Source organism: Euleptes europaea, chromosome 16 (assembly GCF_029931775.1).
Source record: "Euleptes europaea isolate rEulEur1 chromosome 16, rEulEur1.hap1, whole genome shotgun sequence".
NCBI classification, from domain to species: domain Eukaryota; kingdom Metazoa; phylum Chordata; class Lepidosauria; order Squamata; family Sphaerodactylidae; genus Euleptes; species Euleptes europaea.
The window spans coordinates 22,651,590-22,674,177 of record NC_079327.1 but is presented as its reverse complement, the minus strand read 5'-3'; the positions used below and the strand labels follow the sequence as shown (position 1 = coordinate 22,674,177).

The 22,588-nt window shown below is 42.5% G+C and overlaps 1 protein-coding gene across 2 annotated transcripts in view; it reads left to right on the top strand.

Annotated features, from left to right (window-relative positions):
* The window catches only part of NALCN (sodium leak channel, non-selective), a 257,201-nt gene that overhangs the window by 183,236 nt on the left and 51,377 nt on the right, over window positions 1-22,588 (top strand). For both annotated transcript variants that reach the window (XM_056862109.1, XM_056862108.1), the window contains 4 exons: window positions 8,161-8,297; window positions 11,591-11,732; window positions 17,254-17,327; window positions 22,317-22,418. In XM_056862109.1, the coding sequence (XP_056718087.1) occupies window positions 8,161-8,297; window positions 11,591-11,732; window positions 17,254-17,327; window positions 22,317-22,418 (455 nt within the window). The remainder of the gene's footprint in view (window positions 1-8,160; window positions 8,298-11,590; window positions 11,733-17,253; window positions 17,328-22,316; window positions 22,419-22,588) is intronic.

Here is a 22,588-nt window from a genome sequence, read left to right as displayed (position 1 = left end):
AAAATACTAGAATAAGTTGAGTTGCCAGCTCCGGAGATTTTGGGGGCAACCTGGAGATTTTGGGGGCAGAGCCTGAGGAGGACAGGGTTTGGAGAGGCGAGGGACTTCAATGCCATAGACCCCAATTGCCAAAGCGGCCATTTTCTCCAGGGGAACTGATCTCAATTGGCTGGAGATCAGTTGTAATAGCAGGAGATCTCCAGCTACTACCTGGAGGTTGGCAACCCTAGGAATCAGTGTGGTTAAGTCTAAGGTGCCACTGGACTTTTGTTTTATTTTCCTCAGAACAAATATTCAGTGTGTCACATATGTGTGTTCCACCAACATCCAAATGTATGTGAGTTTTTAAATCTGCTTTTGCTTCACAGCTTATACAGCGGTATAAAATTTTGGGGGTTGGGATTGCAGTCTCACTGCTTTTTCCCCCCACTTTCCATATTATATGCACAGTTTTGGATTCTGAAATATACAGAAGTTTCAACTGCCTTTATATACAAAAAGGCCCCACGGTTGCGCTCCACTGTTCGCATCAAAAATTTTTTACAGGTTAAGGACTTTTAGACTCCCTCCATGTTTTGTATAACATTTCTGCTGAAGAACTGAGTGTTTTTAAAATTATAGTCACATCCAAGCATTGCTATTCATAGACATGGCCATGAGCAATTTCAGTTGGGAAATACCCAGAAAAGGGTATGCCAAAGAGAAAAATACCTTTCCATTATATATTTGATCCTGGTAAATGTTTTTTTTAAAAAAACAACAACTGGCAAGTTAGATAAGTGTCAGGCCTATTTTAGTTAACAAAAGAAAGTCACAAAGACACCTTCAAACAGAGCTCCATGCAATGCACAAAATCCTCTGCTATGCATGTAAGATGGTACAAAGATTCCCATTTTCACTCTGTTGCAGTGGTCCTTGTGCTAGCTAAATAGATGGTAGGGTATATAACTGTTTTTAGAATTTAAAAGCTTTATAGGAACAATTTTTTTTAATTCCTAGTGGGAAAGGTACCTTCTTTTTAAAAGCTGGAACATTTGTTACTTGAAACGTCTTTGTCTAGATATAAATAATGTTTTAAAAAAATCTATGTCTCTGCCTTCTAGCAGAATTTAGCTAGCTGCTCTGGCTGTACTGGCATCTGCATTCCGGTTTTTAGGAGATGATTGCCAGTATAAGGGGCAGGGTTGTTCATCTTAAAGTACACTGTCTTCAGGAAGTCAAAGGTGAGGAAATGTGGGTAATAACTTTAAAGCAAGGAGTTAATTCCAGAGGGTAAGCCAAGTTAGCTTGTTGCAGCAAAATAAAACAGAAGTCCAGTGGCATCTTAAAGACCAGCAAACTTTGGTTTTTATCCGATAAAATCTCTTTAAAGCAACAAAGTTTCCAAATTGAAAAGTGTTCTGATCTTGCAGCAGAATATATTTCACTAAACTGTAGTAATCGTTTAAAATGTTCCCTTGACGTTCCAAATGGCTTGAACTTTTCACACTCATCAGGAAGTCGCTCTGAGCAGTTGGCCAGTATGTAAGTAAATTCTGTGCACACCAGTAGTGGAGCCCTTCATTTTAAGTGGAATCATTTATTTTAGGCAGGTTTGACCTTTTCCAAAAATTGAAGCATGTGCAATAAGAATATTTCCAAGAGTTCCTGTAAGTGTTATGATTTTGTTCGGTTCTTGTTATGGCCATTTTGTATGATTGTTGTGCATTTGGCTGCTTAACAAAGTGCCAAATAAATCTTTGAGATGTGTAAACATACACCTGGAACCCACGATAATGAGATACATAAGATGGAGGAAGAGATTATGCTGCCGAGACCCATGATTTGTTTCTAATTGGAGCCCGGTTTTTTAAAAATTCAAATCAAAACTTACAGTTGGCCAATTTGAACAGGTACGTCTTACACTACCCACATTAGTAAATCATTTTTCTGATCTGATTCTGAAGGAAAACAGACACCAATGAAGTTATAAATTTAAGAAATTAGATGTACTTATAATTTCCTCCCATTTAATGTCAAATATAAAATGGCATCAGGGATTCATTTACTCTCTTATTTCCTTGCTTTCTGCTTGTATATCTAGTTGAAATTCAAAGTTGGACTTGTCCTCTTTCTGACTCCTTTTCCAGTGGCCTCTGAAGAATGTTCTGTCAAATTCAGCCTGGGTTTTCCATCCTTGACACTCTAGACATCAACCAGCTCTTTTGAATATATCCACCTCCCCTGTGAACCAGGGGGCTGGGGTTCTATTTGAAGGTGATGGAGGATACCTGGGAAGTGACCCTGTCTGAGGGGGCCTGCCAGTCTGTCACCAGACTTTCCACAGAGTCACCGACTGGCCTCCCCAATCCTTCAATCACTGCTTGGAATCACATGGGATCCATGAATCCCCTTAGAAGTCCTCTAGAAGGTGCCATCATAAACTGAGCCTTCATCAAAGCCTCAGACAGATCACCAGAAACCTTTTTCAGTAAAGAAAATTAGATCTAGCATGTGACCTTTTTCATGTCTTGGACCCATTGCATCTTGGGATAGCCCAAAGGTGGTCTTGTGGCTCTAAGCTGATCTTTACAATGCAGTCTCAACATGAAGATTGAAAGACCCCCAGATCCAACAGTGTGGAAGATTTCAACACCACCTTCACCACTTCAGACAGGGTATCCAAAGGCAAGCTAGGTGGATGGTAAATCAAAAGGGCACCTAGTCTATCCCTGGTACCCAGCACACGGAACACGCAATCAATGCCAGCAATACTCTGCACCAAGAGTCTGAGGAAGGGGGACAACTGTCACCATCCCCCAAACAAAAGGGTTATGAGCTCCCTTTTCCTTGAAAAGGAAATGAGATAGCAACCCCCTGCCCTTGGTCTGAATCCAGCTCAGCTGAGAATCTCATTCCTGAGGAACATTTTATATTGAACTTTCTTTCTTTTGTATTAAAGTGATGGTATCGCTTTACTCTGTTCTGGTTAGACCTCACCAGTTCTGGGCACCACAATTTAAGAAATATGTAGACAAGCTGGAACGTGTCCAGAGGAGGGCAACAAAGATGGTGAGGAGTCTGGAGACCAAATCCTATGAGGAAAGATTGAAGGAGCTGAAGAGAAGGCTGAGAGGGGATATGATAACCATCTTCAAGTACTTGAAGGGCTGTCATATAGAGGATGGTGCCGAGTTGTTTTCTGATGCCCCAGAAGTTCAGACCAGAGCCAACGGGTTGAAATTAAATCAAAAGAGTTTCTGTCCTGACATTAGAGAGAAAATTCTAACAGAGCGGTTCCTTGGTGGAATAGGCTTCCTCGGGAGGTGGTAAGCTCTCCTTCCCTGGAGGTTTTTAAGAAGAGGCTAGATGGCCATCTGTCAGCAATGCTGATTCTATGACCTTAAGCAGATGATGAGAGGGAGGGCATCTTGGGCATCTTCTGAGCATAGAGTAGGGGTCACTGGGTGGGGGGAGGTAGTTGTGAATTTCCTGCATTGTGCAGGGGGTTGGACTAGATGACCCTGGTGGCCCCTTCCAACTCTATGATTCTATGGAAGTTTCATTACTGTGAGCGGTCTTGGGAGCCAATTTTTGGCTGAATAAAAAATGTAATTAAACAAATGGCAGGCAAATGTCGCTTTTCTCAAAAAATCAAATGAACCACAACCATTTGGTTGTGTTGGCTGAATTGGGTATCAAGTCATGGAAGGCATAAATCTGACTGGGAGTCCAGAATCAATTGTGGCTGCATAATTGAGAACATCACTTAATTCTACCAATTATCTGCTACTGGGCTATAATTTAAAGTGTCTAATAAATGAGGAGTGTAGTGGGAATCAACAGCCATTTATTTATGCTATTGATTTTTTTTCATTAAAAAGATGATTGACTGACAAACACACAATAACCAAAGTTTACATAATTCTACTGCATTTTACATTTCCTTTCAAATGTAAAAATTTCTCCATAATGACTGCTAGTGTTCCACATTCCTGGCTGGTTTAATTTATAATAAGGTATTTGATGAAGTGAGGATTCAATAGAAGAAACCGTGAGCAAAAATGGCTGTCCAATACTAAAGAGCAAATTTCCAATCTTTCCAGAACTGGGGTCCAACTTTAATCCCCCCAGGGGCAAAATGGCACCCACTGAACTGCAAACAGATGGCAAGAAATCACATTGCAGGAAGAAGGAGGCAGAGTTATGACCCTACCAGTGTTGAGGCTAAGAATGTGGGCAGGAAATCAAGAGCTGGGGACAGGAAACACAAGCCAGGTACAAGGAGATGTAGTGAACAAGTCAAGGTTAACAGCCATGTGAGAATGTTCTCCACTTAGGGTTGCCAGGTCCCTCTTGCCACCAGTGAGAAGTTTTTGGGGCAGAGCCTGAGGAGGGTGGGGTTTAGGGAGGGGACAGACTTCAATGCCATAGAGTACAATTGCAAAAGCGGCCCTTTTCTCCAGGTGAACTGATTTCTAATTGACTAGCCCAAGGTCACCCATCTGGCTTTATGTGTAGGAGTGGGGAAACCATCCTGGTTCACCAGATTAGCCTCCACCACACATGTGGGAGGAGTGGGGAATCAAACTTGGTTCTCCAGATCAGAGTCCACCGCTCTTAACCACTACACCATGCTGGCTCTGAACAGGTAGGATTCCACAACCAACCTGAAGCTTCCAACCTATGCATTGAAGACCATTGCTAAAGAACATATTAAAAAATGAGGGAATCTCTGTAATACCGTATGTATGAAATGCAGACCTGCAGAGCTGTTGTAGATATACTTATTACTCCATCCCTTCCAAAAGGAAGAGTTTAATGCCATTGTGAGGTTCGTAGCAACAATCAGCTTCTTCGTTCACTGTGATGTCATGGCCAGCTCCACGGAATTGCAGATGTGTTTGCAGAACTCTCCCTGAGATTTGCAAAGGAACTCTGAGTAAGAGCTTTTCTTTCTAGTTGCACCAGAAACCTGTCAATCAGAAAATATATGTAATGGGAAAGTAAAAAAGCCCTAGTGAGTTATTTGCTTCAGACTTATCCATAGCATATTAAATGTTTGTCTGAGGCTACCTCTCCCTCTGTTTTTGTTTCAGCAGGCATCTTTTAATTGGCATTTTAAAGTCCCTCTTCAAATATGTGTCCAGTCTGCACATCATCATCTTGAAATTACACCTGTTTTAATCTATTCTCTCCCCCCCCCCCAATACTCAGTCCTTGTAGCATCTGATTTACATTCATAGCTGTTCTTTGCACTTAATCTCATGTTTCGGTTCTTTGATCATAAGGTGGCATTCAGAATTCAATGTGATATGGCAGTTGCAGCCATTGTGAATTGCTCCATGGGCCCCGACAGCATCCTATAGCTTCCATCCTCTTATTGCTGAGCACTCCTGAGACATTGGAGAAGGCTTCAGAAAAGAGCTTTGGGCTGCTACTATAATACAAATATTAAACAGAACAATGATCTCTTTTAGCTATCCACAATTGCATTTGCTTTTGATAAACATATTTTTGTTAAGTCATTGTTGTTGGGGTTTGTTTTTGTTTTTTGTTCTCAACTGTATTAAAATGGAACTGCTGAGTTTTTGCATAATTCCTTTCAAGTTCCCCCCCCTTCAACAGATGCCAGATGTCTCCCTCCACCCCTCTCTCCAGCAAATATTAGTTTGCAGTTTTGATGAAGACTTTTCTGACACACACACACACACACACACACACACACACACACACACACACACACACACACGAAGCTGCCTTATACTGAATCAGACCCTTGGTCCATCAAAGTCAGTACTGTCTACTCAGACCGGCATTGGCTCTCCAGGGTCTCAGGCGGCGATCTTTCACATCACCTACTTGCCTAGTCCCTTTAACTGGAGGTGCTGGGGACTGAACCTGGGATCTTCTGCATGCTAAGCAGATGCTCTACCACTGAGCCACAGCCCCTTCCCCTAATCTTCAAAATGTCATCTTGGGTTTGATTCTCTTCAGCATTCACAGCATATCTGAATTTATTATCAAGCTAGTTCTTATTAGTATACAGCTTTTATGCTCCAAATCCATTAGAGAAGATAAGGCTGAACATAACTGTGGCCATTGCAATGCCCTTTAAGGCCTCTCTTCCCCTCAGCTCACTGTGCTATTCTATCATTAATCTGTACCCTTTGTTTATACTCAAACTCAAATGTTTTCAGTCCATGTGGCACTTTGTTTGCATCAGCGATAACTGTTGTGAGGTTGTTATCCTTCTACATGGGAGTCTGGGGAGCCAGAAGCCAGCGTCTGTCCTTCAGATACCCTCTTCCTTATCTGAGATTAGATACCCCTGGGATTGTGCTGAAATCTAATTACATTGTTTCTTAGCCCCTGACTTTCCTCAGCAGTTGGAAGTTTGATGGGGCTGTTTTTTATAGGGTCAGTTTCCTTCTGAGGTGAGACAGCTTGGAGGCTTCTATTGGTGTTGTGGGGCCTTTTTTGTTTATTAAACTCCCCCCCCCCACACCCCGGTTGAACATAGGGAAGTGCCAGGAAGCACTGTGCAAGTCAATATCTATTCCTATCAAAACAAAGTCACCTATACCAACAGCTGTGAATATGTTGAGATTTTTGTCCCCTTCATTGGTTGCATTGTGTTTCTTTCTATCCCTGTCCCAACAGGTGTAGTATGTCCGTAGCTGGTAGCTACTATCCATTAATACTCATTTAAGAAAACTTCTTGCCATCAGCATCTATTGAAGATAATCTGTAATGACTAAATGTTCAAAAAAAGAAAAAAAGTCTGAAGATAGCTCTCTTAGGGTTGCCTCTTCGCCACTGGCGGGAGGTTTTTTGGTTGGAGCCTGAGAGTGGGGTTTGGAGAGGGGAGGGACTTCAATGCCCGTAGAGGCACCACTGATTTATCAAGCCTGATGAGGCATTGAGAGGCGCTCACACCATAGAATTTAAGGCTGACGAAGCCCCCTAGCGGTGGGCGAAAACGTTTGAAATTTATCCGGAAAACGTTCCTTTTTGCTTGAACATTTCTTTCCTCTGGCTGTGAAGACTTCTTTGAGAAGCCATATTTACTTACTTTTAGCCGTCAGGCAATAAGAAGTTACCATTCTCATTGCATCATTTAGTTTATGAACTTCGATAAGCTTTTGAGCGACATTGCTTGTAATTAAGAACATTGTGTATATGTATATATTGTCTGTTCATGTTTTGTTTGTTGATGATTTGTTTACTTCACATTGAAGGGTGTTCACACTTGACCACTTGTTTGTATCTTTATTACCTTGTTAATATAGTATTGCCTTTGAATCTTATCAAGCTCTTGCTGTTCATTTTTGTCAGTACCTGGAGATTGGCAGCCCTACTCTCTCTTCACTTGACACAACACACATTCCCACTGCAATATGTTCGTTTGTTTGTGAAGAAGTGCCTAGAGCATTTGGTAGACATTAGTTTACTAATCTCTCAGGGACTTTTCTTTCCTAATCCTCTTCTGGACATGCCTATATTGTGTCCTGTTTCCTTCCAGCTCTGTCTTTTCCCTTGAGACTCCTCTGGGCTTAGCTGTACTAGCAAATTCCTTGTACTCGATTGGCAGAGGGTAAACTATTGAGCCAGCTATGTTGCCTCCAAATATGCCTGCAGGGAGTGACACTTCCTGAAGAAGAAGCAGGAATTTCCAGAGCTATCTTGCATAGCATGTGAAGAATGTTTTGGTCTCCTGGCAGATAAGGAATTGTGAAGACCACAGAGTCCAAACCTTATTTAATTTGATGGTGTTAAGATTTACATATTCAGATCCATCCTGCCATACAAAATCTTCTTAGCGTATGATGTGTGGAACATTCCATTTATCTACAACAAATGAGCCTAATAAGAGGAAGAAGTAATATTTATTTTTCTAGCAGTGTTAGAGAACTGTGAAAAGATACACAAAGGAAATAAATATTTACTATAACATTCTTTGCATTTTAAATCTTTAAAGGAATGCACTGCTGTAGTTTCAGTTGTATTGGTAGTTGTAAAAAAAAAAATCAATGTCTGAACAATGTCCGTATGCTCTGTGGTTCTTTGCTGCCATCTTGTGTTTCGTCAATTGATTGCTCTTGCTGATCCTTGATTTCTGAAATATCCAAACTTGCCACCTGGCGTTTTTTAATCTTTTTATTTATTTATTTTTGTTAGCTGAAACAAAGTGAAGCAAATGCAGATACAAAGGAAAAGCTTCCATTACGGCTACGGATCTTTGAAAAATTCCCTAACAGACCTCAAATGGTAAAAATCTCCAAGCTCCCTTCGGATTTCACAGTCCCCAAAATAAGGTAATATACCTTCTCCACTCTCTTTGTAGCCTACTAAGCCAGTGTGAAACACATTTTAAGATAGGTTTGGGTTTTCCCTAAATGTTCCTTCTCCGTTGTGTCTTTGATTTTGTGTCATCTCCTTTCCTCCCCCCACCCCATGCCTTGATCCCCCGCCTCTTCAGGTTTATTATTACATTCCAAGGGCTTATTTTGAACCTTTCTTGTTTGCAGAATTAGCTGTTTTTTGTCAGCTAGATTTTTTGAGTTGGAACATCAGTGGAATCTCCAAAGCAGCACAACTGTGGGTCAGTTCATACAAGCCATTGTGTACACCCTAAAGTGGTTTCCTGTGAGTCCACAGGATGAGTCCTGTAATTGCTGCAACCCAGGCCCAGCTACATTTCCTGGATTCGTGTTAAGATTAATCTTAACATGAATACAGCGTGGTGTAGAGGTTAGGATCAGTGGATTCTAATATGAAGAACCAGGTTTGATTCCCCACTCCTCCACATGAAGCCTGCTGGGTGACCTTGGGCTAGTCACAGTTCTCTCCGAACTCTCTCAGCCCCACCTACCTCACAAGGTGTCTGTTATGGGTAGAGGAAGGGAAGGAATTTCCAGCTGGGTTGGTTCTCCTTAAAAGTTAGAGAAAGTTGACATGAAAACCCTCATGTTTATTTATTTATTTTTCAATTTATAACACAAGAGAGGCAGGTCCCGCAGGGCCCTGATGTTAGCAGACAGAGCATTCCACCAGGATTGAGAGGCAATGTACAGTGAGGGAAAAAAGTATTTGATCCCCTGCTGAATTTGCCCATTTGCCCTCTGACGAAGAAATGACCAGTCCATAATTTTAATGGTAGGTTTATTGTAGCTGTGAGAGACAGAATAACAACAGGAAAACCCCCAGAAACCCAGAAGACAAAAGTCAGATTGATGTGCATCATAATGAGTTAAATTGGTATTTGATCCCTTTGCAAAAGATGACTTAGTACTTGGTGGCAAAACCCTTGTTGGCAATTACAGAGGTCAGACATTTCTTGTAGGTGGCCACCAGGTTTGCACACATCTCAGGCGGTATTTTGTCCCTCTCCTCTTTGCAGATCCTCTCCAAGTCAGTAAGATTTCGAGGCTGATGTGTAGCTACTGGAACCTTCAGCTCCCTCCACAGATTTTTGATGGGATTAAGGTCTGGAGACTGGCTAGGCCACTCCAGGACCTTAATGTGCTTCTTCTTGAGCCACTCCTTTGTTGCCTTGGCCGTGTGTTTGGGTCACTGTCATGCTGGAATACCCATCCTCGACCCATTTTCAATGCCCTGGCTGAGGGAAGAAGGTGCTCACCCAAGATTTGACGATACATGGTCCCGTCCATCGTCCCTTCGATGCGGTGAAGGTGTCCTGTCCCCTTAGCAGAAAAACACCCCCAAAGCATAATATGTCCCCCTCTATGTTTGACGGTGGGGATGGTGTTCTTGGGGTCATAGGCAGCATTCCTCCTCCTCCTAACCCGGCGAGTTGAGTTGATGCCAAAGAGCTCGATTTTGGTCTCATCTGACCACAACACTTTCACCCAGTTCTCCTCTGGGTCATTCAGATGTGCATTGGCAAACTGCAGACGGGCCTGTACATGTTCTGTCTTGAGCAAGGGGACCTTGCAGGCTCTGCAACATCTTGGTCCTTTATGGCGTAGTGTGTTACCAACTGTTTTCATGGTGACTATGGTCCCAGCTGCCCTGAGATCATTGACAAGTTCCCCCTGTGTAGTTCTGGGCTGCTTCATCACCGTTCTCATGATCAGTGCAACTCCACGAGATGAGATCCTGCATGGAGCCCCAGACCGAGGGAGGTTGACAGTTAGGGTTAGGGTTAGGGTTGTCACCTTCTCACCAAGCTGCTTGGCAATAGTCTTGTAGCCCAGTCCAGCCTTGTGCAGGTCTACAATCTTGTCCCTGACATCCTTGGACAGCTCTTTGGTCTTGGTCATGGTGGCTAGTTTGGAATCTGATGGATTGATTGCTTCTGTCGACAGCAGAACCCTAACCCTAACCCTAATCTGGCTGGTTGATAGGGGATCAAATACTTATTCTCATTATATAATACTCATTATAATGCACATCAATCTCTGACTTTTGTCTACTGGGTTTCTGGGGTTTTTCCTGTTGTTATTCTGTCTCTCACAGCTACAATAAACCTACCATTAAAATTATGGACTGGTCATTTCTTTGTCAGAGGGCAAACGGGCAAATTCAGCAGGGGATCAAATACTTTTTCCCCTCACTGTAACTGACAAATTGTTCTCCTCCCACCCTGATTCTTCACAGTCCCCCACTTTGTTGTAACTATACACGGCCTGGGACCAGAAAGAGTGAAAAGGCCCTGGCTCTCGTCGAGGACAGCTGCACACTCTTAGGGCCGGGGACCACCAGTAGGTTGTTATCTGATGACTGTAAAGATCTTTGGGGAGTATACCAAGAGAGGCGGTCCCGCAGATATGAAGGTCCCAGGCCGTGTATAGTTACAATGAGGTGGGGGCCTGTGAAGAATCAGGGTGGGAGGAGAACAATTTGTCGGTTACATTGCCTCTCAAAATAAATCCCACTAAGATCCCATAAGCCCTCAGGGGATCGAGCAGGCTGATTCCACCTCCCTTATTTTCCTTGAATTGACATTCAGCTGCTCTAAACATTCCATCCATCCTGGAGCATATTTAGGCCTCACTAGTCCATCCGATTTACTGTTAGATTCAGTGATATCTGAGAAGGCTTGATTGCTCTTGTATTGTTGCAGTTCTGCTCTTCTGGACTTAAGGCATAAAACATGTCATCTAGCTCAGTATTGTCTGCTTTGGCTGGCACCGGCTCTCTGGGGTCTTAGGGAGAGAAGGGTGTTTTGCCATACCTGCTCCTCAAGATTCTTTAACTGATGGTAGCAAGGATTGAAGCTGGGGCCTGGTGTGTGCAAATCATGTGCACTGGGCCACAGCTCCTCTCTGTGCAAAGTGAATGGTAAATATTTAAAGGAAAACATGATTAAAGAAGAAAATAACTTGTTTCTGGACTGTAGCCTAGCTTAATCAAAACATCATGCTATTTTGGTGATTAAATCCAAATCTGCTTTGTATAATGCGCCCTGTATGGTTTTGATTTTTCTATTTTATCTTTTGTCCTTTAGCAGTGAGCAATTATGACACATTCCTAACAAGGACTACTTAGGATTATTTTAATCACTAACAAACAAAGTATGATTTGTGCTTTCTCTCTCTCTCTCTCTCTCTCTCTCTCTCTCTCTCTCTCTCTCTTTAATTAAAAGGGAAAGCTTTATGAAACAGTTTATCGATCGACAGCAACAGGACACAACTTGTTTATTAAGAAGGCTTCCCTCGGCATCTTCTTCCTCCTGCGACCACTCTAAAAGGATGGCTATTGAAGAAAACAAATATATTGACCAGAAGGTAATAATAGCAAAATATGTAGTTGTGAAGCATAGAGAACACAAGCACATGATGTAGGATTGTGCGAGCACATGGAACTCTCCGGGTAGCTGATGGAGCTCCACGTGCACATCTCAGTTCTTTTTTTATTGCTGACAATAGACAAGCCCGATTTGTGACCCTGGGAAACATCTGTGCCCCTGTGAGCCTAGTTTTCAGTAAACGTTGTAAATAAAAGGGGCTGGCAGATAAGGTTCTGTGGTTTTCTCCAGAGCCTCAGAACCACTGTCAATGTTAACAGCGCAGGCTGGATCCAGACTACATTGGCACTCACCGCACATTTACCCCTTCCCAACACAGATCCCCCTCCTCATGTTGTTCATTAGGGTCCCCCATCCCCCAGGAACAGCATTTTGTGGAGCTCAGCAGGCTACAGTGGAATGGGTGAGGCAGGAAGGTTCTGTTCCACTGGCGGAAAATTTAGTGTGGTATCGTGAAAAGTTTTTTTTGCTGAGTTCAGACATACTAAGCAATGCAAGAGTAATTCAGTTCCAGATCAACAACATTGTGCACACCTCTAGTTATGTTTCATGCAAAGAATTCTGACCATATGAGACCTGTAGGGACAGAATAAAAAGTGTCATGTCTGGCCAAATAGGGCAACAGTGATCATGCTATGGGGAAAGCCCATAAAATATAATTTTCGGTGCTTTTGAACAGGCAGGATGGTGCTGCTGCAGTTGTCTTGTTTGTGGGCTTCCTAGAGCTACCTGGCCACTGTGTGACAGACTGCTGGACTTGATGGACCTTGGCCTGATCTAGCATGGCCTTTTGTTATGCTCTTCTTATGTTCTTATGAGTTCATATATTGCTAAATTTGAGGTGTGGGAGAGGAGGGTGCAGGTGACCATGACCGTCCTTTGGCCAAAAGCCCCTAAAACATGCAGTTGGTTATGTCTCAGATAACTGATCTGGGTATTTTTGGCTTGTGACTTCAGAGAATGACTGCCATCCAGGGCAAACAGTTCTAGGCTATGCATTACGATGGTCAGACTCAGTATAAGATAGCTTAATGTATTCATTCAATTAGTAATTTAATGCTTTGGATGGAACATCAGGTTGCATTTTTAATAGGCAGATTCTGGCTTTCTATACTTACAATTACCATAGCAACCTCCCATCTCAATGGATCATTCTCCCCCCCCCCCCATGTCCTCTTTCTAACACAAGTTTGGAAATTAAAAATGTAAATGTATGTCTGTGCAGAGCAGAATTAGGAACAAAGCATCTGTTCTGGAAATATTAGTTAAATATTTAACTAATATTCCCAGAGCACATGCTTTGGTCTTAATTCTACTCTGCACAAACATGTATTTGCGTTTTTAAGTTCCAAACTTGTGTTAGAAAGAGGACATGGGGGATGAGAGCCAACAATCTTGTTTCCCACCCCACCCCCTCTTTTTCAAGTGCCCAAACAGGCTGTTTTGGCATTTGAAAAGGTATGTGGGGGATATCAACACTGCCTGGTCCCACTGTGCTTCAAGATCAGGCTCTTGTGGCATTTTTAAATAGCCAAATTCAGCTTAAAAATGGAATATACCATATTATGAAGAAGAGGAAGAGTTTGTTTTTATATGCTGACCTTCTCTACCACTTAAGGAAGAATCAAACTGGCTTACAGTCATCTTCCTTTCCACTCCCTACAATAGACACCCTGTGAGGTAGATGGGGCAGAACATGAACAACCATCTATAATTTCTGTGGTAGTTAAGAACGTGTCAGGGCTGGGAGGTATAGCTGTGGTCTGAAAAATGTTCCAGTACAAAGCCACCTAGGAAGATTCTGTCTAAAATAAGAAAGGCGCCAGTTGGGAAAGAGCATAAGTGGCCAGCCATTCCCTTGTCTGTATTGGTAGTGTTCGAACTGCTTCACTCTCACCAAAATTACTTTCAAAATCTGATACATACCTGAAGTGAGCCCCGTGGCACAGAGTGGTAAGCTGCAGTACTGCAGTCCAAGCTCTGCTCACGACCTGAGTTCGATCCCAACGGAAGTTGATTTCAGGTAGCCAGCTCAAGGTTGGTTCAGCCTTCCATCCTTCCGAGGTCGGTCAAATGAGTACCCAGCTTGCTGGGGGTAAAGGGAAGATGACTGGGGAAGGCACTGGCAAACCACCCCGTAAACAAAGTCTGCCTAGTAAACGTCGGGATGTGACGTCACACCATGGGTCAATGATGACCTGGTGCTTGCACAGGAGACTACCTTTACCTTTTTACATACCCGAAGTATCAAATAAAATTTTAATGGATTACCATGTTCCATAAAGTTCTTTGTGCTTCTCCCACTTTTACTCCAAAATTTAATTCAGTGGTATAACTCTGTTTAGGACTATTGTGTTAGTGTACCCACAGAACCATCTTCTGTATTCTTTTTCCTGATATTGCAACTTTCAACAAGGCGGGTCTCAGACATGGGCTTTCATTAATTTCTTGTCATCGGCAACATCGGGGTTGTCAGATGCGTTGGCCTGCCATCCATAAAGCAGATGAATGTTTGCCTCTCCTTTTTATTGAAACCATCTGCCTTCCTTTAGGCTACTGTACAATCCTGGTAACTTTGGCAGCTTTAAAAAGGTAAAGGTAAAGGTCCCCTGTGCAAACACCGGGTCATTCCTGTCCCACGGGGTGACGTCACATCCCGACGTTTCCAAGGCAGACTTTGTTTACGGAGTGGTTTGCCAGTGCCTTCCCCAGTCATCTTCCCTTTACCCCCAGCAAGCTGGATACTTATTTTACCAACCTCGGAAGGATGGAAGGCTGAGTCAACCTTGAGCTGGCTACCTGAAACCAACTTCCGATGGGATCGAACTCAGATCGTGAGCAGAGCTTGGACTGCAGTACTGCAGCTTTACCACTCTGCGCCACGGGGCTTTTTACCCTCCTCTTAACCAGATTTTTAAAGCACTTTGCACTGCAGCCAGAGAACTGGCTTCATTCATGACAAAATAAAAATGATGGGCTGAGAGGAATCAAATTTTGTAAAACAAAAACCTTACAATTACAGCCCTAAGCTTATGAAGGAGGCTTTCAGATGTGATTGTTGTGAAGCATTTTCAGACATTGTGCATCTTTACTGGGTTTTCAGATCATAATGGAACATTTGGTTAAATCTTTCTTTCAAAACTCTCCAAAATTAATGCCATTAAGATGTCTAAAAGGATACTTGGAATCATATCTGTGGGTAGTCATAATATATTAATATTTTTTGCTTAAACATTTCCCTAAAACTTTTGGTCCAGTGCTTTGAGGGAGGTCTCCATGGAAGTTCAAATTTTTCATCATAATTTCAGACTGGAAAACGTACCTTGCCCATATCAAAGCAGAAATATTTGAAACTGCTGAAATACCAAAACACACATTTTTACTCATGCATTGTGAAAACCACAATTTCCCAGTGTGAACATATGTCCCATTCTCCAACTGGTTGGCCGAAAAAGGGAAATCAGAAGAACAAACTTTTAATATAAAAAGTTCTGTCTCACTTTGTCCTTTGGAACATCAAATTTCTCTGTGATAATAACCAAAGATGCTGATTATATTTCAGAATTACTACACTGGTTATTATCTGAGTCATATTTTTAGAATGTCTGTGTAGGGATTTGTTGCATAATGTATGACAGGATGAAATGAATGAGCAAAAAGGGAGAAAATACAGTAATTGATTAGAGTATAGATATTTAAAGAGCTGAAAGCTCTAAAGTATCTAACCAAATATAGTAGGCATTGGGAGGCGTTGGGATGAAAGCAGTTAATAATATCTCAGTTCAGACATCACTTTCACAATCCTCCAAACCATTATTTGGAGAATGAGGAATGTGCCACAGACCCATGTGTTATGGCTACATAATACCATATATTCCCTTCTCCCTTGTAACATGCCAGTCAGTACCTTCCTCTTTTTCCTGGTTTGCCTCACAGTGTTTTGATGTCCATAGTGAGTTAGTAGGCACCAAGATTGCCTGCAAACCATGATCTACAGAACCTGCCAAACCATAGTTTCAGAGACAAGCTGTGGTAACCTGGTTTGTATGTTTCAAACTAGGTTACCACAGCAAGCAAATCAAGAAAGGGAGGAAGGCACTAGTATGCAAGAAGGGAAGAGGAACTAGGAAAAGGAGAAGGGAGCACATCCCTGTGGCCTATCCCAGTTCTCCAAGCCGTGATGTGGAAAATTACTAACATGGTGTCTGAATTGGGTGAATAAATAGGGTTGCCAACCTCCAGGTACTAGCTGGAGATCTCCTGCTATTACAACTGATCTCCAGCCGATAGAGATCAGTTCACCTGGAAAAAATGGCTGCTTTGGCCTTTGGACTCTATGGCATTGAAGTCCCTCCCCTCCTCAAACCCCGCCCTCCTCAAGCTCTGCCCCAAAAACCTCCAACCGATGGCGAAGAGGGACCTGACAACCCTATCAATAAAATACAAATCAGTTATTGGCTTGGATCCAGCAAAGCACAAGCAGAAACGCAAGATCATATGCAACACCTAGCACTTTCTTCCAAATATATCATATGCCCAGAAATCGGTTGCCCAATATTTTGTGCAAGCACAGGTTGGGATACAATAAGTTCTACAGTCTGGCAGCAGCTCTTCAGGGTCTCAGGTGAGGTCTTTCACATCCCTTGCTACCTGATCCTTTTAAATGAAGATGCCGGGGATTGAATTTGGGACCTCCTGCATGCAAAGCAGATGCTCTACCACTGAGCCACTCTAAATCCACTTTAAAGAGCCAGTGTGGTGTAGTGGTTAAGAGCAATGGTTTGGAGCAGTGGACTCTGATCTGGAGAACCGGGTTTGATTCCCCACTCCTCCACATGAGCGGTGGAGGCTAATCTGGTGAACTGGATTTGTTTCCTCACTCCTACACATGAAGCCAACTGGGTGACCCTGGGCTAGTCACAGCTCTCTCAGCCCCACCTACCTCACAGGGTGTCTGTTTTGGGGAGGAGAAGGGAAGGTGATTGTAAGCCGGTTTTAGTCTCCCTTAAGTGGTAGAGAAAGTCAGCATATGAAAACCAACTTTTCTTCTTCTTCTAAATAACACTCTAGCTGAGCTTTGACAATGTGATAGCACTATCTAATAATACTCTCACTGCATACAGCAGTTGTCCAGCCTCTGCTTAAAGACCCCCTCGCTGGGAGTCTTTAAGCAGAGGCTGGACAAGCACTTGTCAGGGATGCTCTAGGCTGATCCTGCATTGAGCAGGATGTTGGACTAGATGGCCTATATGGCCCCTTCCAACTCTATGATTCTATTCTATGATTCTGTGAAAAGGAAACCAAGATGCATTCGGTGGAAAGGGTGGCTTTATTGCTCCATAATAACAACACAGAAGATGTGGGGGGGTTGAATTTGTAATGGAACGAATCTCTTTCATTTTTGTCTAGATGTTCTAAACATTTGAATATCTCAGAGTTGGTCAGTATTCTGGTTTAGGTCAGGATGTACAAGTTAAATCTGTTTTTTCTTTGTTTCACAGCTCCGCAAATCTGTTTTCAGCATTAGGGCAAGGAATCTTTTGGATAAGGAGACTGCAGTCAATAAAATTCTTAGGTAACCACTGCGATTTAATGCTGCCTTCCCTGTGATTTATACGTTGCTCTCGGCTGCTGAATAATGAATCATTTGTAGTCATTTTGCCCAGCCCCTCTGTGTGTGTGTGAGAGAGAGTGCCTGTAACAAAGTTCATATTTGAATGAGCATATCTTGATGCCATTTTAAAAGGTAATAGAGGTGGACAGATGTGATCAGTGGTATCATGCAACAGGGCCCAGATGCCTTGCTGCCACAAACCCTTCCCATTGTGTGCACACACATCAAAAGCAGATAAGAAAATTACCCACCTTTGACAACAACAGCTGTCCAATCATTTGTTATGTAACAAACCCAGAATGTACAGGTCCTTTAATTCAACACAAGCCCAGGCCCCCCGAGCTCACCCAGGGCCAGGTTTGAGGTCCAAGGCCGGGGGGCAAGCGAGGGAGGAACCTGTCGGGTGGGGGCCACAGTGCCTTCTTGGCACATCAGAGGGCGGCTGGGAAGAACGGTCCACATGGTCAGGGAGCTCAGGGCTCTGCTTGGACCTGCCCCCTAACTACTCAGCTGGCCCAACGCTGTCGGCCCACCCTCATTCGGGGCAGAAACTTTGGGTTCCTGCCCTAGCATGCAAAGCTTCATTCTCTTTTCTTTGTTGAGAAAAAGCCTGCTTGCCAAACACTGTAGGTTAAAGACTGAATAGCTTCCATAACCAGAGAGATCATACAAATTCGCCCTTAAACTTTAATGTGGCAGGGATCCTCTGAACATAGTCTTTAATTATCTTCACGTTTTCCCTGAGCGCAGTTATGTATATACTGCCTTACCGAACAAATCAGAAAAAAATTATCCATACCAACCCCTGAAGACATGGAGTAGCCCCTCGGAGTGATTTCAGACTACTTTTATATGGTGTGCAAGGGAACATGGGACTGGTTCTGAAGTATGGTTGCAAGTCCTTCAAGGTTAGCTCCCATGTCATAAAAGCAAAATCTGGTGTTCCACATTGCAAGGTACCCCAAATCATGGACTGAAATACTAGAGATGTACATTCAGACAATAACTAATCAAAATCTGACTGAAACATAACCAATCATTAATATAGTTAGTATAACTAGTCCAACTACAATAATGAAACATATGGATCTGAACATATTCTGGCATCTCACTGTTTGCTTTGTGTTTCCTCCATAGTGAGAGAGGCAGCAATGCTACCATTTGTTCTCAGCTGCTGTTAGCTTTGGTAAAGATAACACAGGCAGGGTCCATTCACATAAAGAAAGTGAGGGGGTTCTTTTTCAAATGAAGCCAGAGCATACCGCCACAGGGCACCAAACCTTGTCCCCTACCAAGCATTACACCAGTGTTCAAAGGAGTTTTCTTCCATTTAGGCTATAATACAAGAAGTCAGTGAAACTGAGTGAAAAAAAATCTGATCTGAATTTTCGAAACAACTAAGCAGGATCAGATGGGGTTTATCTCACCTTCTTTGCACTTTGTTTTTAGTTAAAAATAGACACCCTGACCTTCCCACCCCCAGGCTGAGGATCCCAAGAAAGGAAGCAGAATTTCTTAAAGACCTCTTCCTTGTATCTATTGTGCAATTGAGAATTTATTTTAGTTGCCTGTAAAACAGGGATGCTTTTTCTGTGTGTGTGTGTGAAGTGCCGTCAAGTCGCAGCCAACTTATGGCGACCCCTTTTGGGGTTTTCATGGCAAGAGACTAACAGAGGTGGTTTGCCAGTGCCTTCCTCTGCACAGCAACCCTGGTATTCCTTGGGGGTCTCCCATCCAAATACTAACCAGGGCTGACCCTGCTTAGCTTCTGAGATCTGACAAGATCAGGCTAGCCTGGGCCATCCAGGTCAGGGCATGCTTTTTCTACTCTGCGTAAAATTTTGCAAGGATATCCTGTGCGTGAATATTTCTATACAATTCTGCAGTCCTTGAGAATTTCATCCCAGTTGGGTAGAAAGTAAAAACACAAAACAAAATGTGTTTCCATTGAAGGCAATGGAAATTATATATATATTAAGATCCAAATGAAATGTGTAGTCACATCCCAGCTGGCTACTCTATGATGCTGAATGAGACATCAAGATTAGCGAACGAGGCATTTAACAGTTCTTGTAGGTTATCCGGGCTGTGTGACTGTGGTCTTGGTATTTTCTTTCCTGATGTTTCGCCAGCAGCTGTGGCAGGCATCTTCAGAGGAGTAACACTGAAGGACAGTGTCTCTCAGTGTCAAGGTGTGTTGGAAGAGTAATATATATAGTCAGAAGGGGGTTGGATTTGAGCTGAGTCATTGTCCTGCAAAAGTATCAAAGGTGATGTGCTAATCATTGAACATTTTAACATTCCAATGCCATTTAGGCGAGATGTTCAATGTAGAATTTCAGACATTGCTAATATGATTTAAGAGCCAGCTGTAGGAATCAGCAGCTACCCTATTAAGGAAACTCAGAGAGCAATCCTAAACAGGTTTACTCAGAATCCTACACAGGGCTATTCAATGGGGCTTACTCCTAGGAAAGATTGAGGGGAGGCTAACATTCACCTCAAGGATACAAACTTGGTCGCTAACCTCTCTATTCTCGTAAATTATCAACTGTAACTTTACAAATAAATTGGCTTAGCAAGGCTGTGTTATACCTCTAAATAGTTTCTATAGACTTTTCTGAATTATCTTATTCTCTTGTTCTTGGGAGTAAATAAAAGTTACTGTTTTTTTCTGTTTCCCCCATGGGTGCTGAACTTTTTATTCCAAAGCCACTTGGGTTAAGTCTGTCAGGTGGAGAGGTGAGGTAGAGACCCCCTTGGTCATGCTTCACACAACTCTACCTCTGTTTAAACATCATAATTAAGACTCCAACCTTCATAGGGGTGAGAAGACTTAATGAGCACAAGAGCACACTGTGTTCATGCCTGTCATGGCTAAAAGGAAGTTTCTTGTGATGTCTAAGTAAGGCAAAATTCAATGTACAGATACACCATGGGGCAACTATGGGTGAAAACGCATGGTCGCTTTAGCCTCCTTTATTCCCTGTTTCAACCAGGATTCAGCCAGGATTAAACGCATGCATTTCGCAGAACATGCGTTCGATCCTGGCTGAATCCTGGCTGAAACAGGGAATAAAGGAGGCTAAAGTGACCATGCGTTTTCGCCCTATGTCTCTCTTCCCACCTCCTATGGCAAAAGTATCTATGTCAATGAACTGGAGTAATGGTGGATCATAACCACGTTTTAATACTTTTCTCATACATTCCAAAGACTACTAAACATTTTAAAGAAAAATCAATTTATCATTATTATTCTGTGATGGTTCCTGAGAATCAGTGTTAATCATTGAAATGCTTTTTATTTATATTTCACAACAAACAATGCTCTTGCAAATTGTATTGTGCTGGGAGATATAAACTGCAACATACTGCCTTTCTCTATACAATGTTTCTCTGATGTTTTTACTGTGCTTAAGAGGAGCAGCATCTTCTGCATAAGTTCTGTTTCCAGTTGGTGTAACCAGCTAAATAAATTGGAAACACTTCCCTTCTAATGGCTCAAAAAAGTTTGGGGAAAACACATTATTGCAGCACTGGGGTTATAAATTCAGTTTTGCCAGGCTGTTGGTATTTCAGCTGTTCAGCTGCTCTGGAGACAAGATATTAATGGAAAAAGAAGAATTTATCTTTGAACATATTTACTGTAGTAGGCTGACTTACAGCCAGATAGTTCCATTGGTTCAAGTATCTAAGAGTGTTGTCAGTAATCCAGGTAATCCAGCAGATTATTTATTGCATGACACTCTTATTCGATCACTTCCTTTCAACCAGTACATAGTTTTAAGTTTCATTCTGCTTATTGAGATGTTTAAGCAGAAAGAGCTCAAATGCAATTATTAGCTGGTAAAGAATACCAGGGTTGAAACCACCTCTGTTAGTCTCTTGCCATGAAAACCCCAAAAAGGGGTCGCCATAAATCGGCTGTGACTTGATGGCACTTTACACACACACACACACACACACAGAATAGTTCTCAGGAAATTAATCATTTTAGCAACCTTTGCCTTTGAAATATTTCATTTCTCCATCATCATCATCATGTGACATCAAACCACAAACGACTTAAGGAGACTCTTCAAGGGATTTTCAAGGGGAATGGATGAGCAGAGGTGGTTTGCCATTGTCTTTATCTGCATGATAATGCTGGACTTCCTTAGCGGTCTCCCATTCAAGTACCAACTGTGGCCAACCCTGCTTAGCTTCCAAACTCTGGCTATTCAAGATGCTTCATTTCTCTACGCACAAATTGAAATTGAAGGAAGCAAAACAAAATAAAAGTGAGAACAATTACTCTATGCACAAATTGAAATTGAAGGAAGCAAAATAAAAGTGACAACAATTACTCAAAGCTGAAGGAGGAGATCCTTCTCAACAGCTACTAGCCATCAATCCCAGGTCTTCAGCCCATACTCTTGTCTGGAAAAGAAGTAATCAGCAAACTGAGACCCAAGAAAAGAGAAGGATGGGTGGCTAATGATCCCTTTTTCTGAGTATTGGCCTGTTCTGAGTATTGGCTGAGGATAGGGAAGAATGGAAGAACACTCAACTGAGTCCTATGCAAATCCTCTCTTGCCAGATGTAAGAGCACTCTCAGAGGAATAAATCATGTGCTTTTTTGGGGGGAACTGCTTGAATTCACTCATGGTTTCTTATCATATATCAAAAGTTTCTTATCATATATCGAATTGTGAATACTTTGAGGGGGGGCTAAAATCCCCCACAATGTAAAATGTTATGTGCAGACATTGCAGGAATACGCAACATTCATTTTGGGTTGCTGTACATGGTGCCGGGTGTTTTGTGGTCTCCACAAGAAGGTGAGGTGGTCAGGGGATAGTGTGGGAAGAAGGTCAGCAGGGGGAAACTGCGATTTCTCCTTCCCATAACTCCTCATGATTCCCCCCCCCCTTACTTGTTAGCCACCAAAATACTACTTCATTTTCACAGGGCCTGCACTCGTCAGCGCATGTTGAGTGGATCCTTTGAGGGGCAGCCTGCAAAAGAAAGATCGATTCTTAGTGTCCAGCATCACATACGTCAAGAACGCAGGTAAACAAAAACGCAGCTACAAAAACATTCAAGAAGAGTGGACAGTGTGAGGCATTGCTTTAGACGCTTCTGAATGAGGACTGATTTGCGCAAAGAACTAATCTGTCCATTATTTACAGAATAACAGTGAAATTCGCTGAAATGTACAAAGAGGGAACATTTTTATGTTA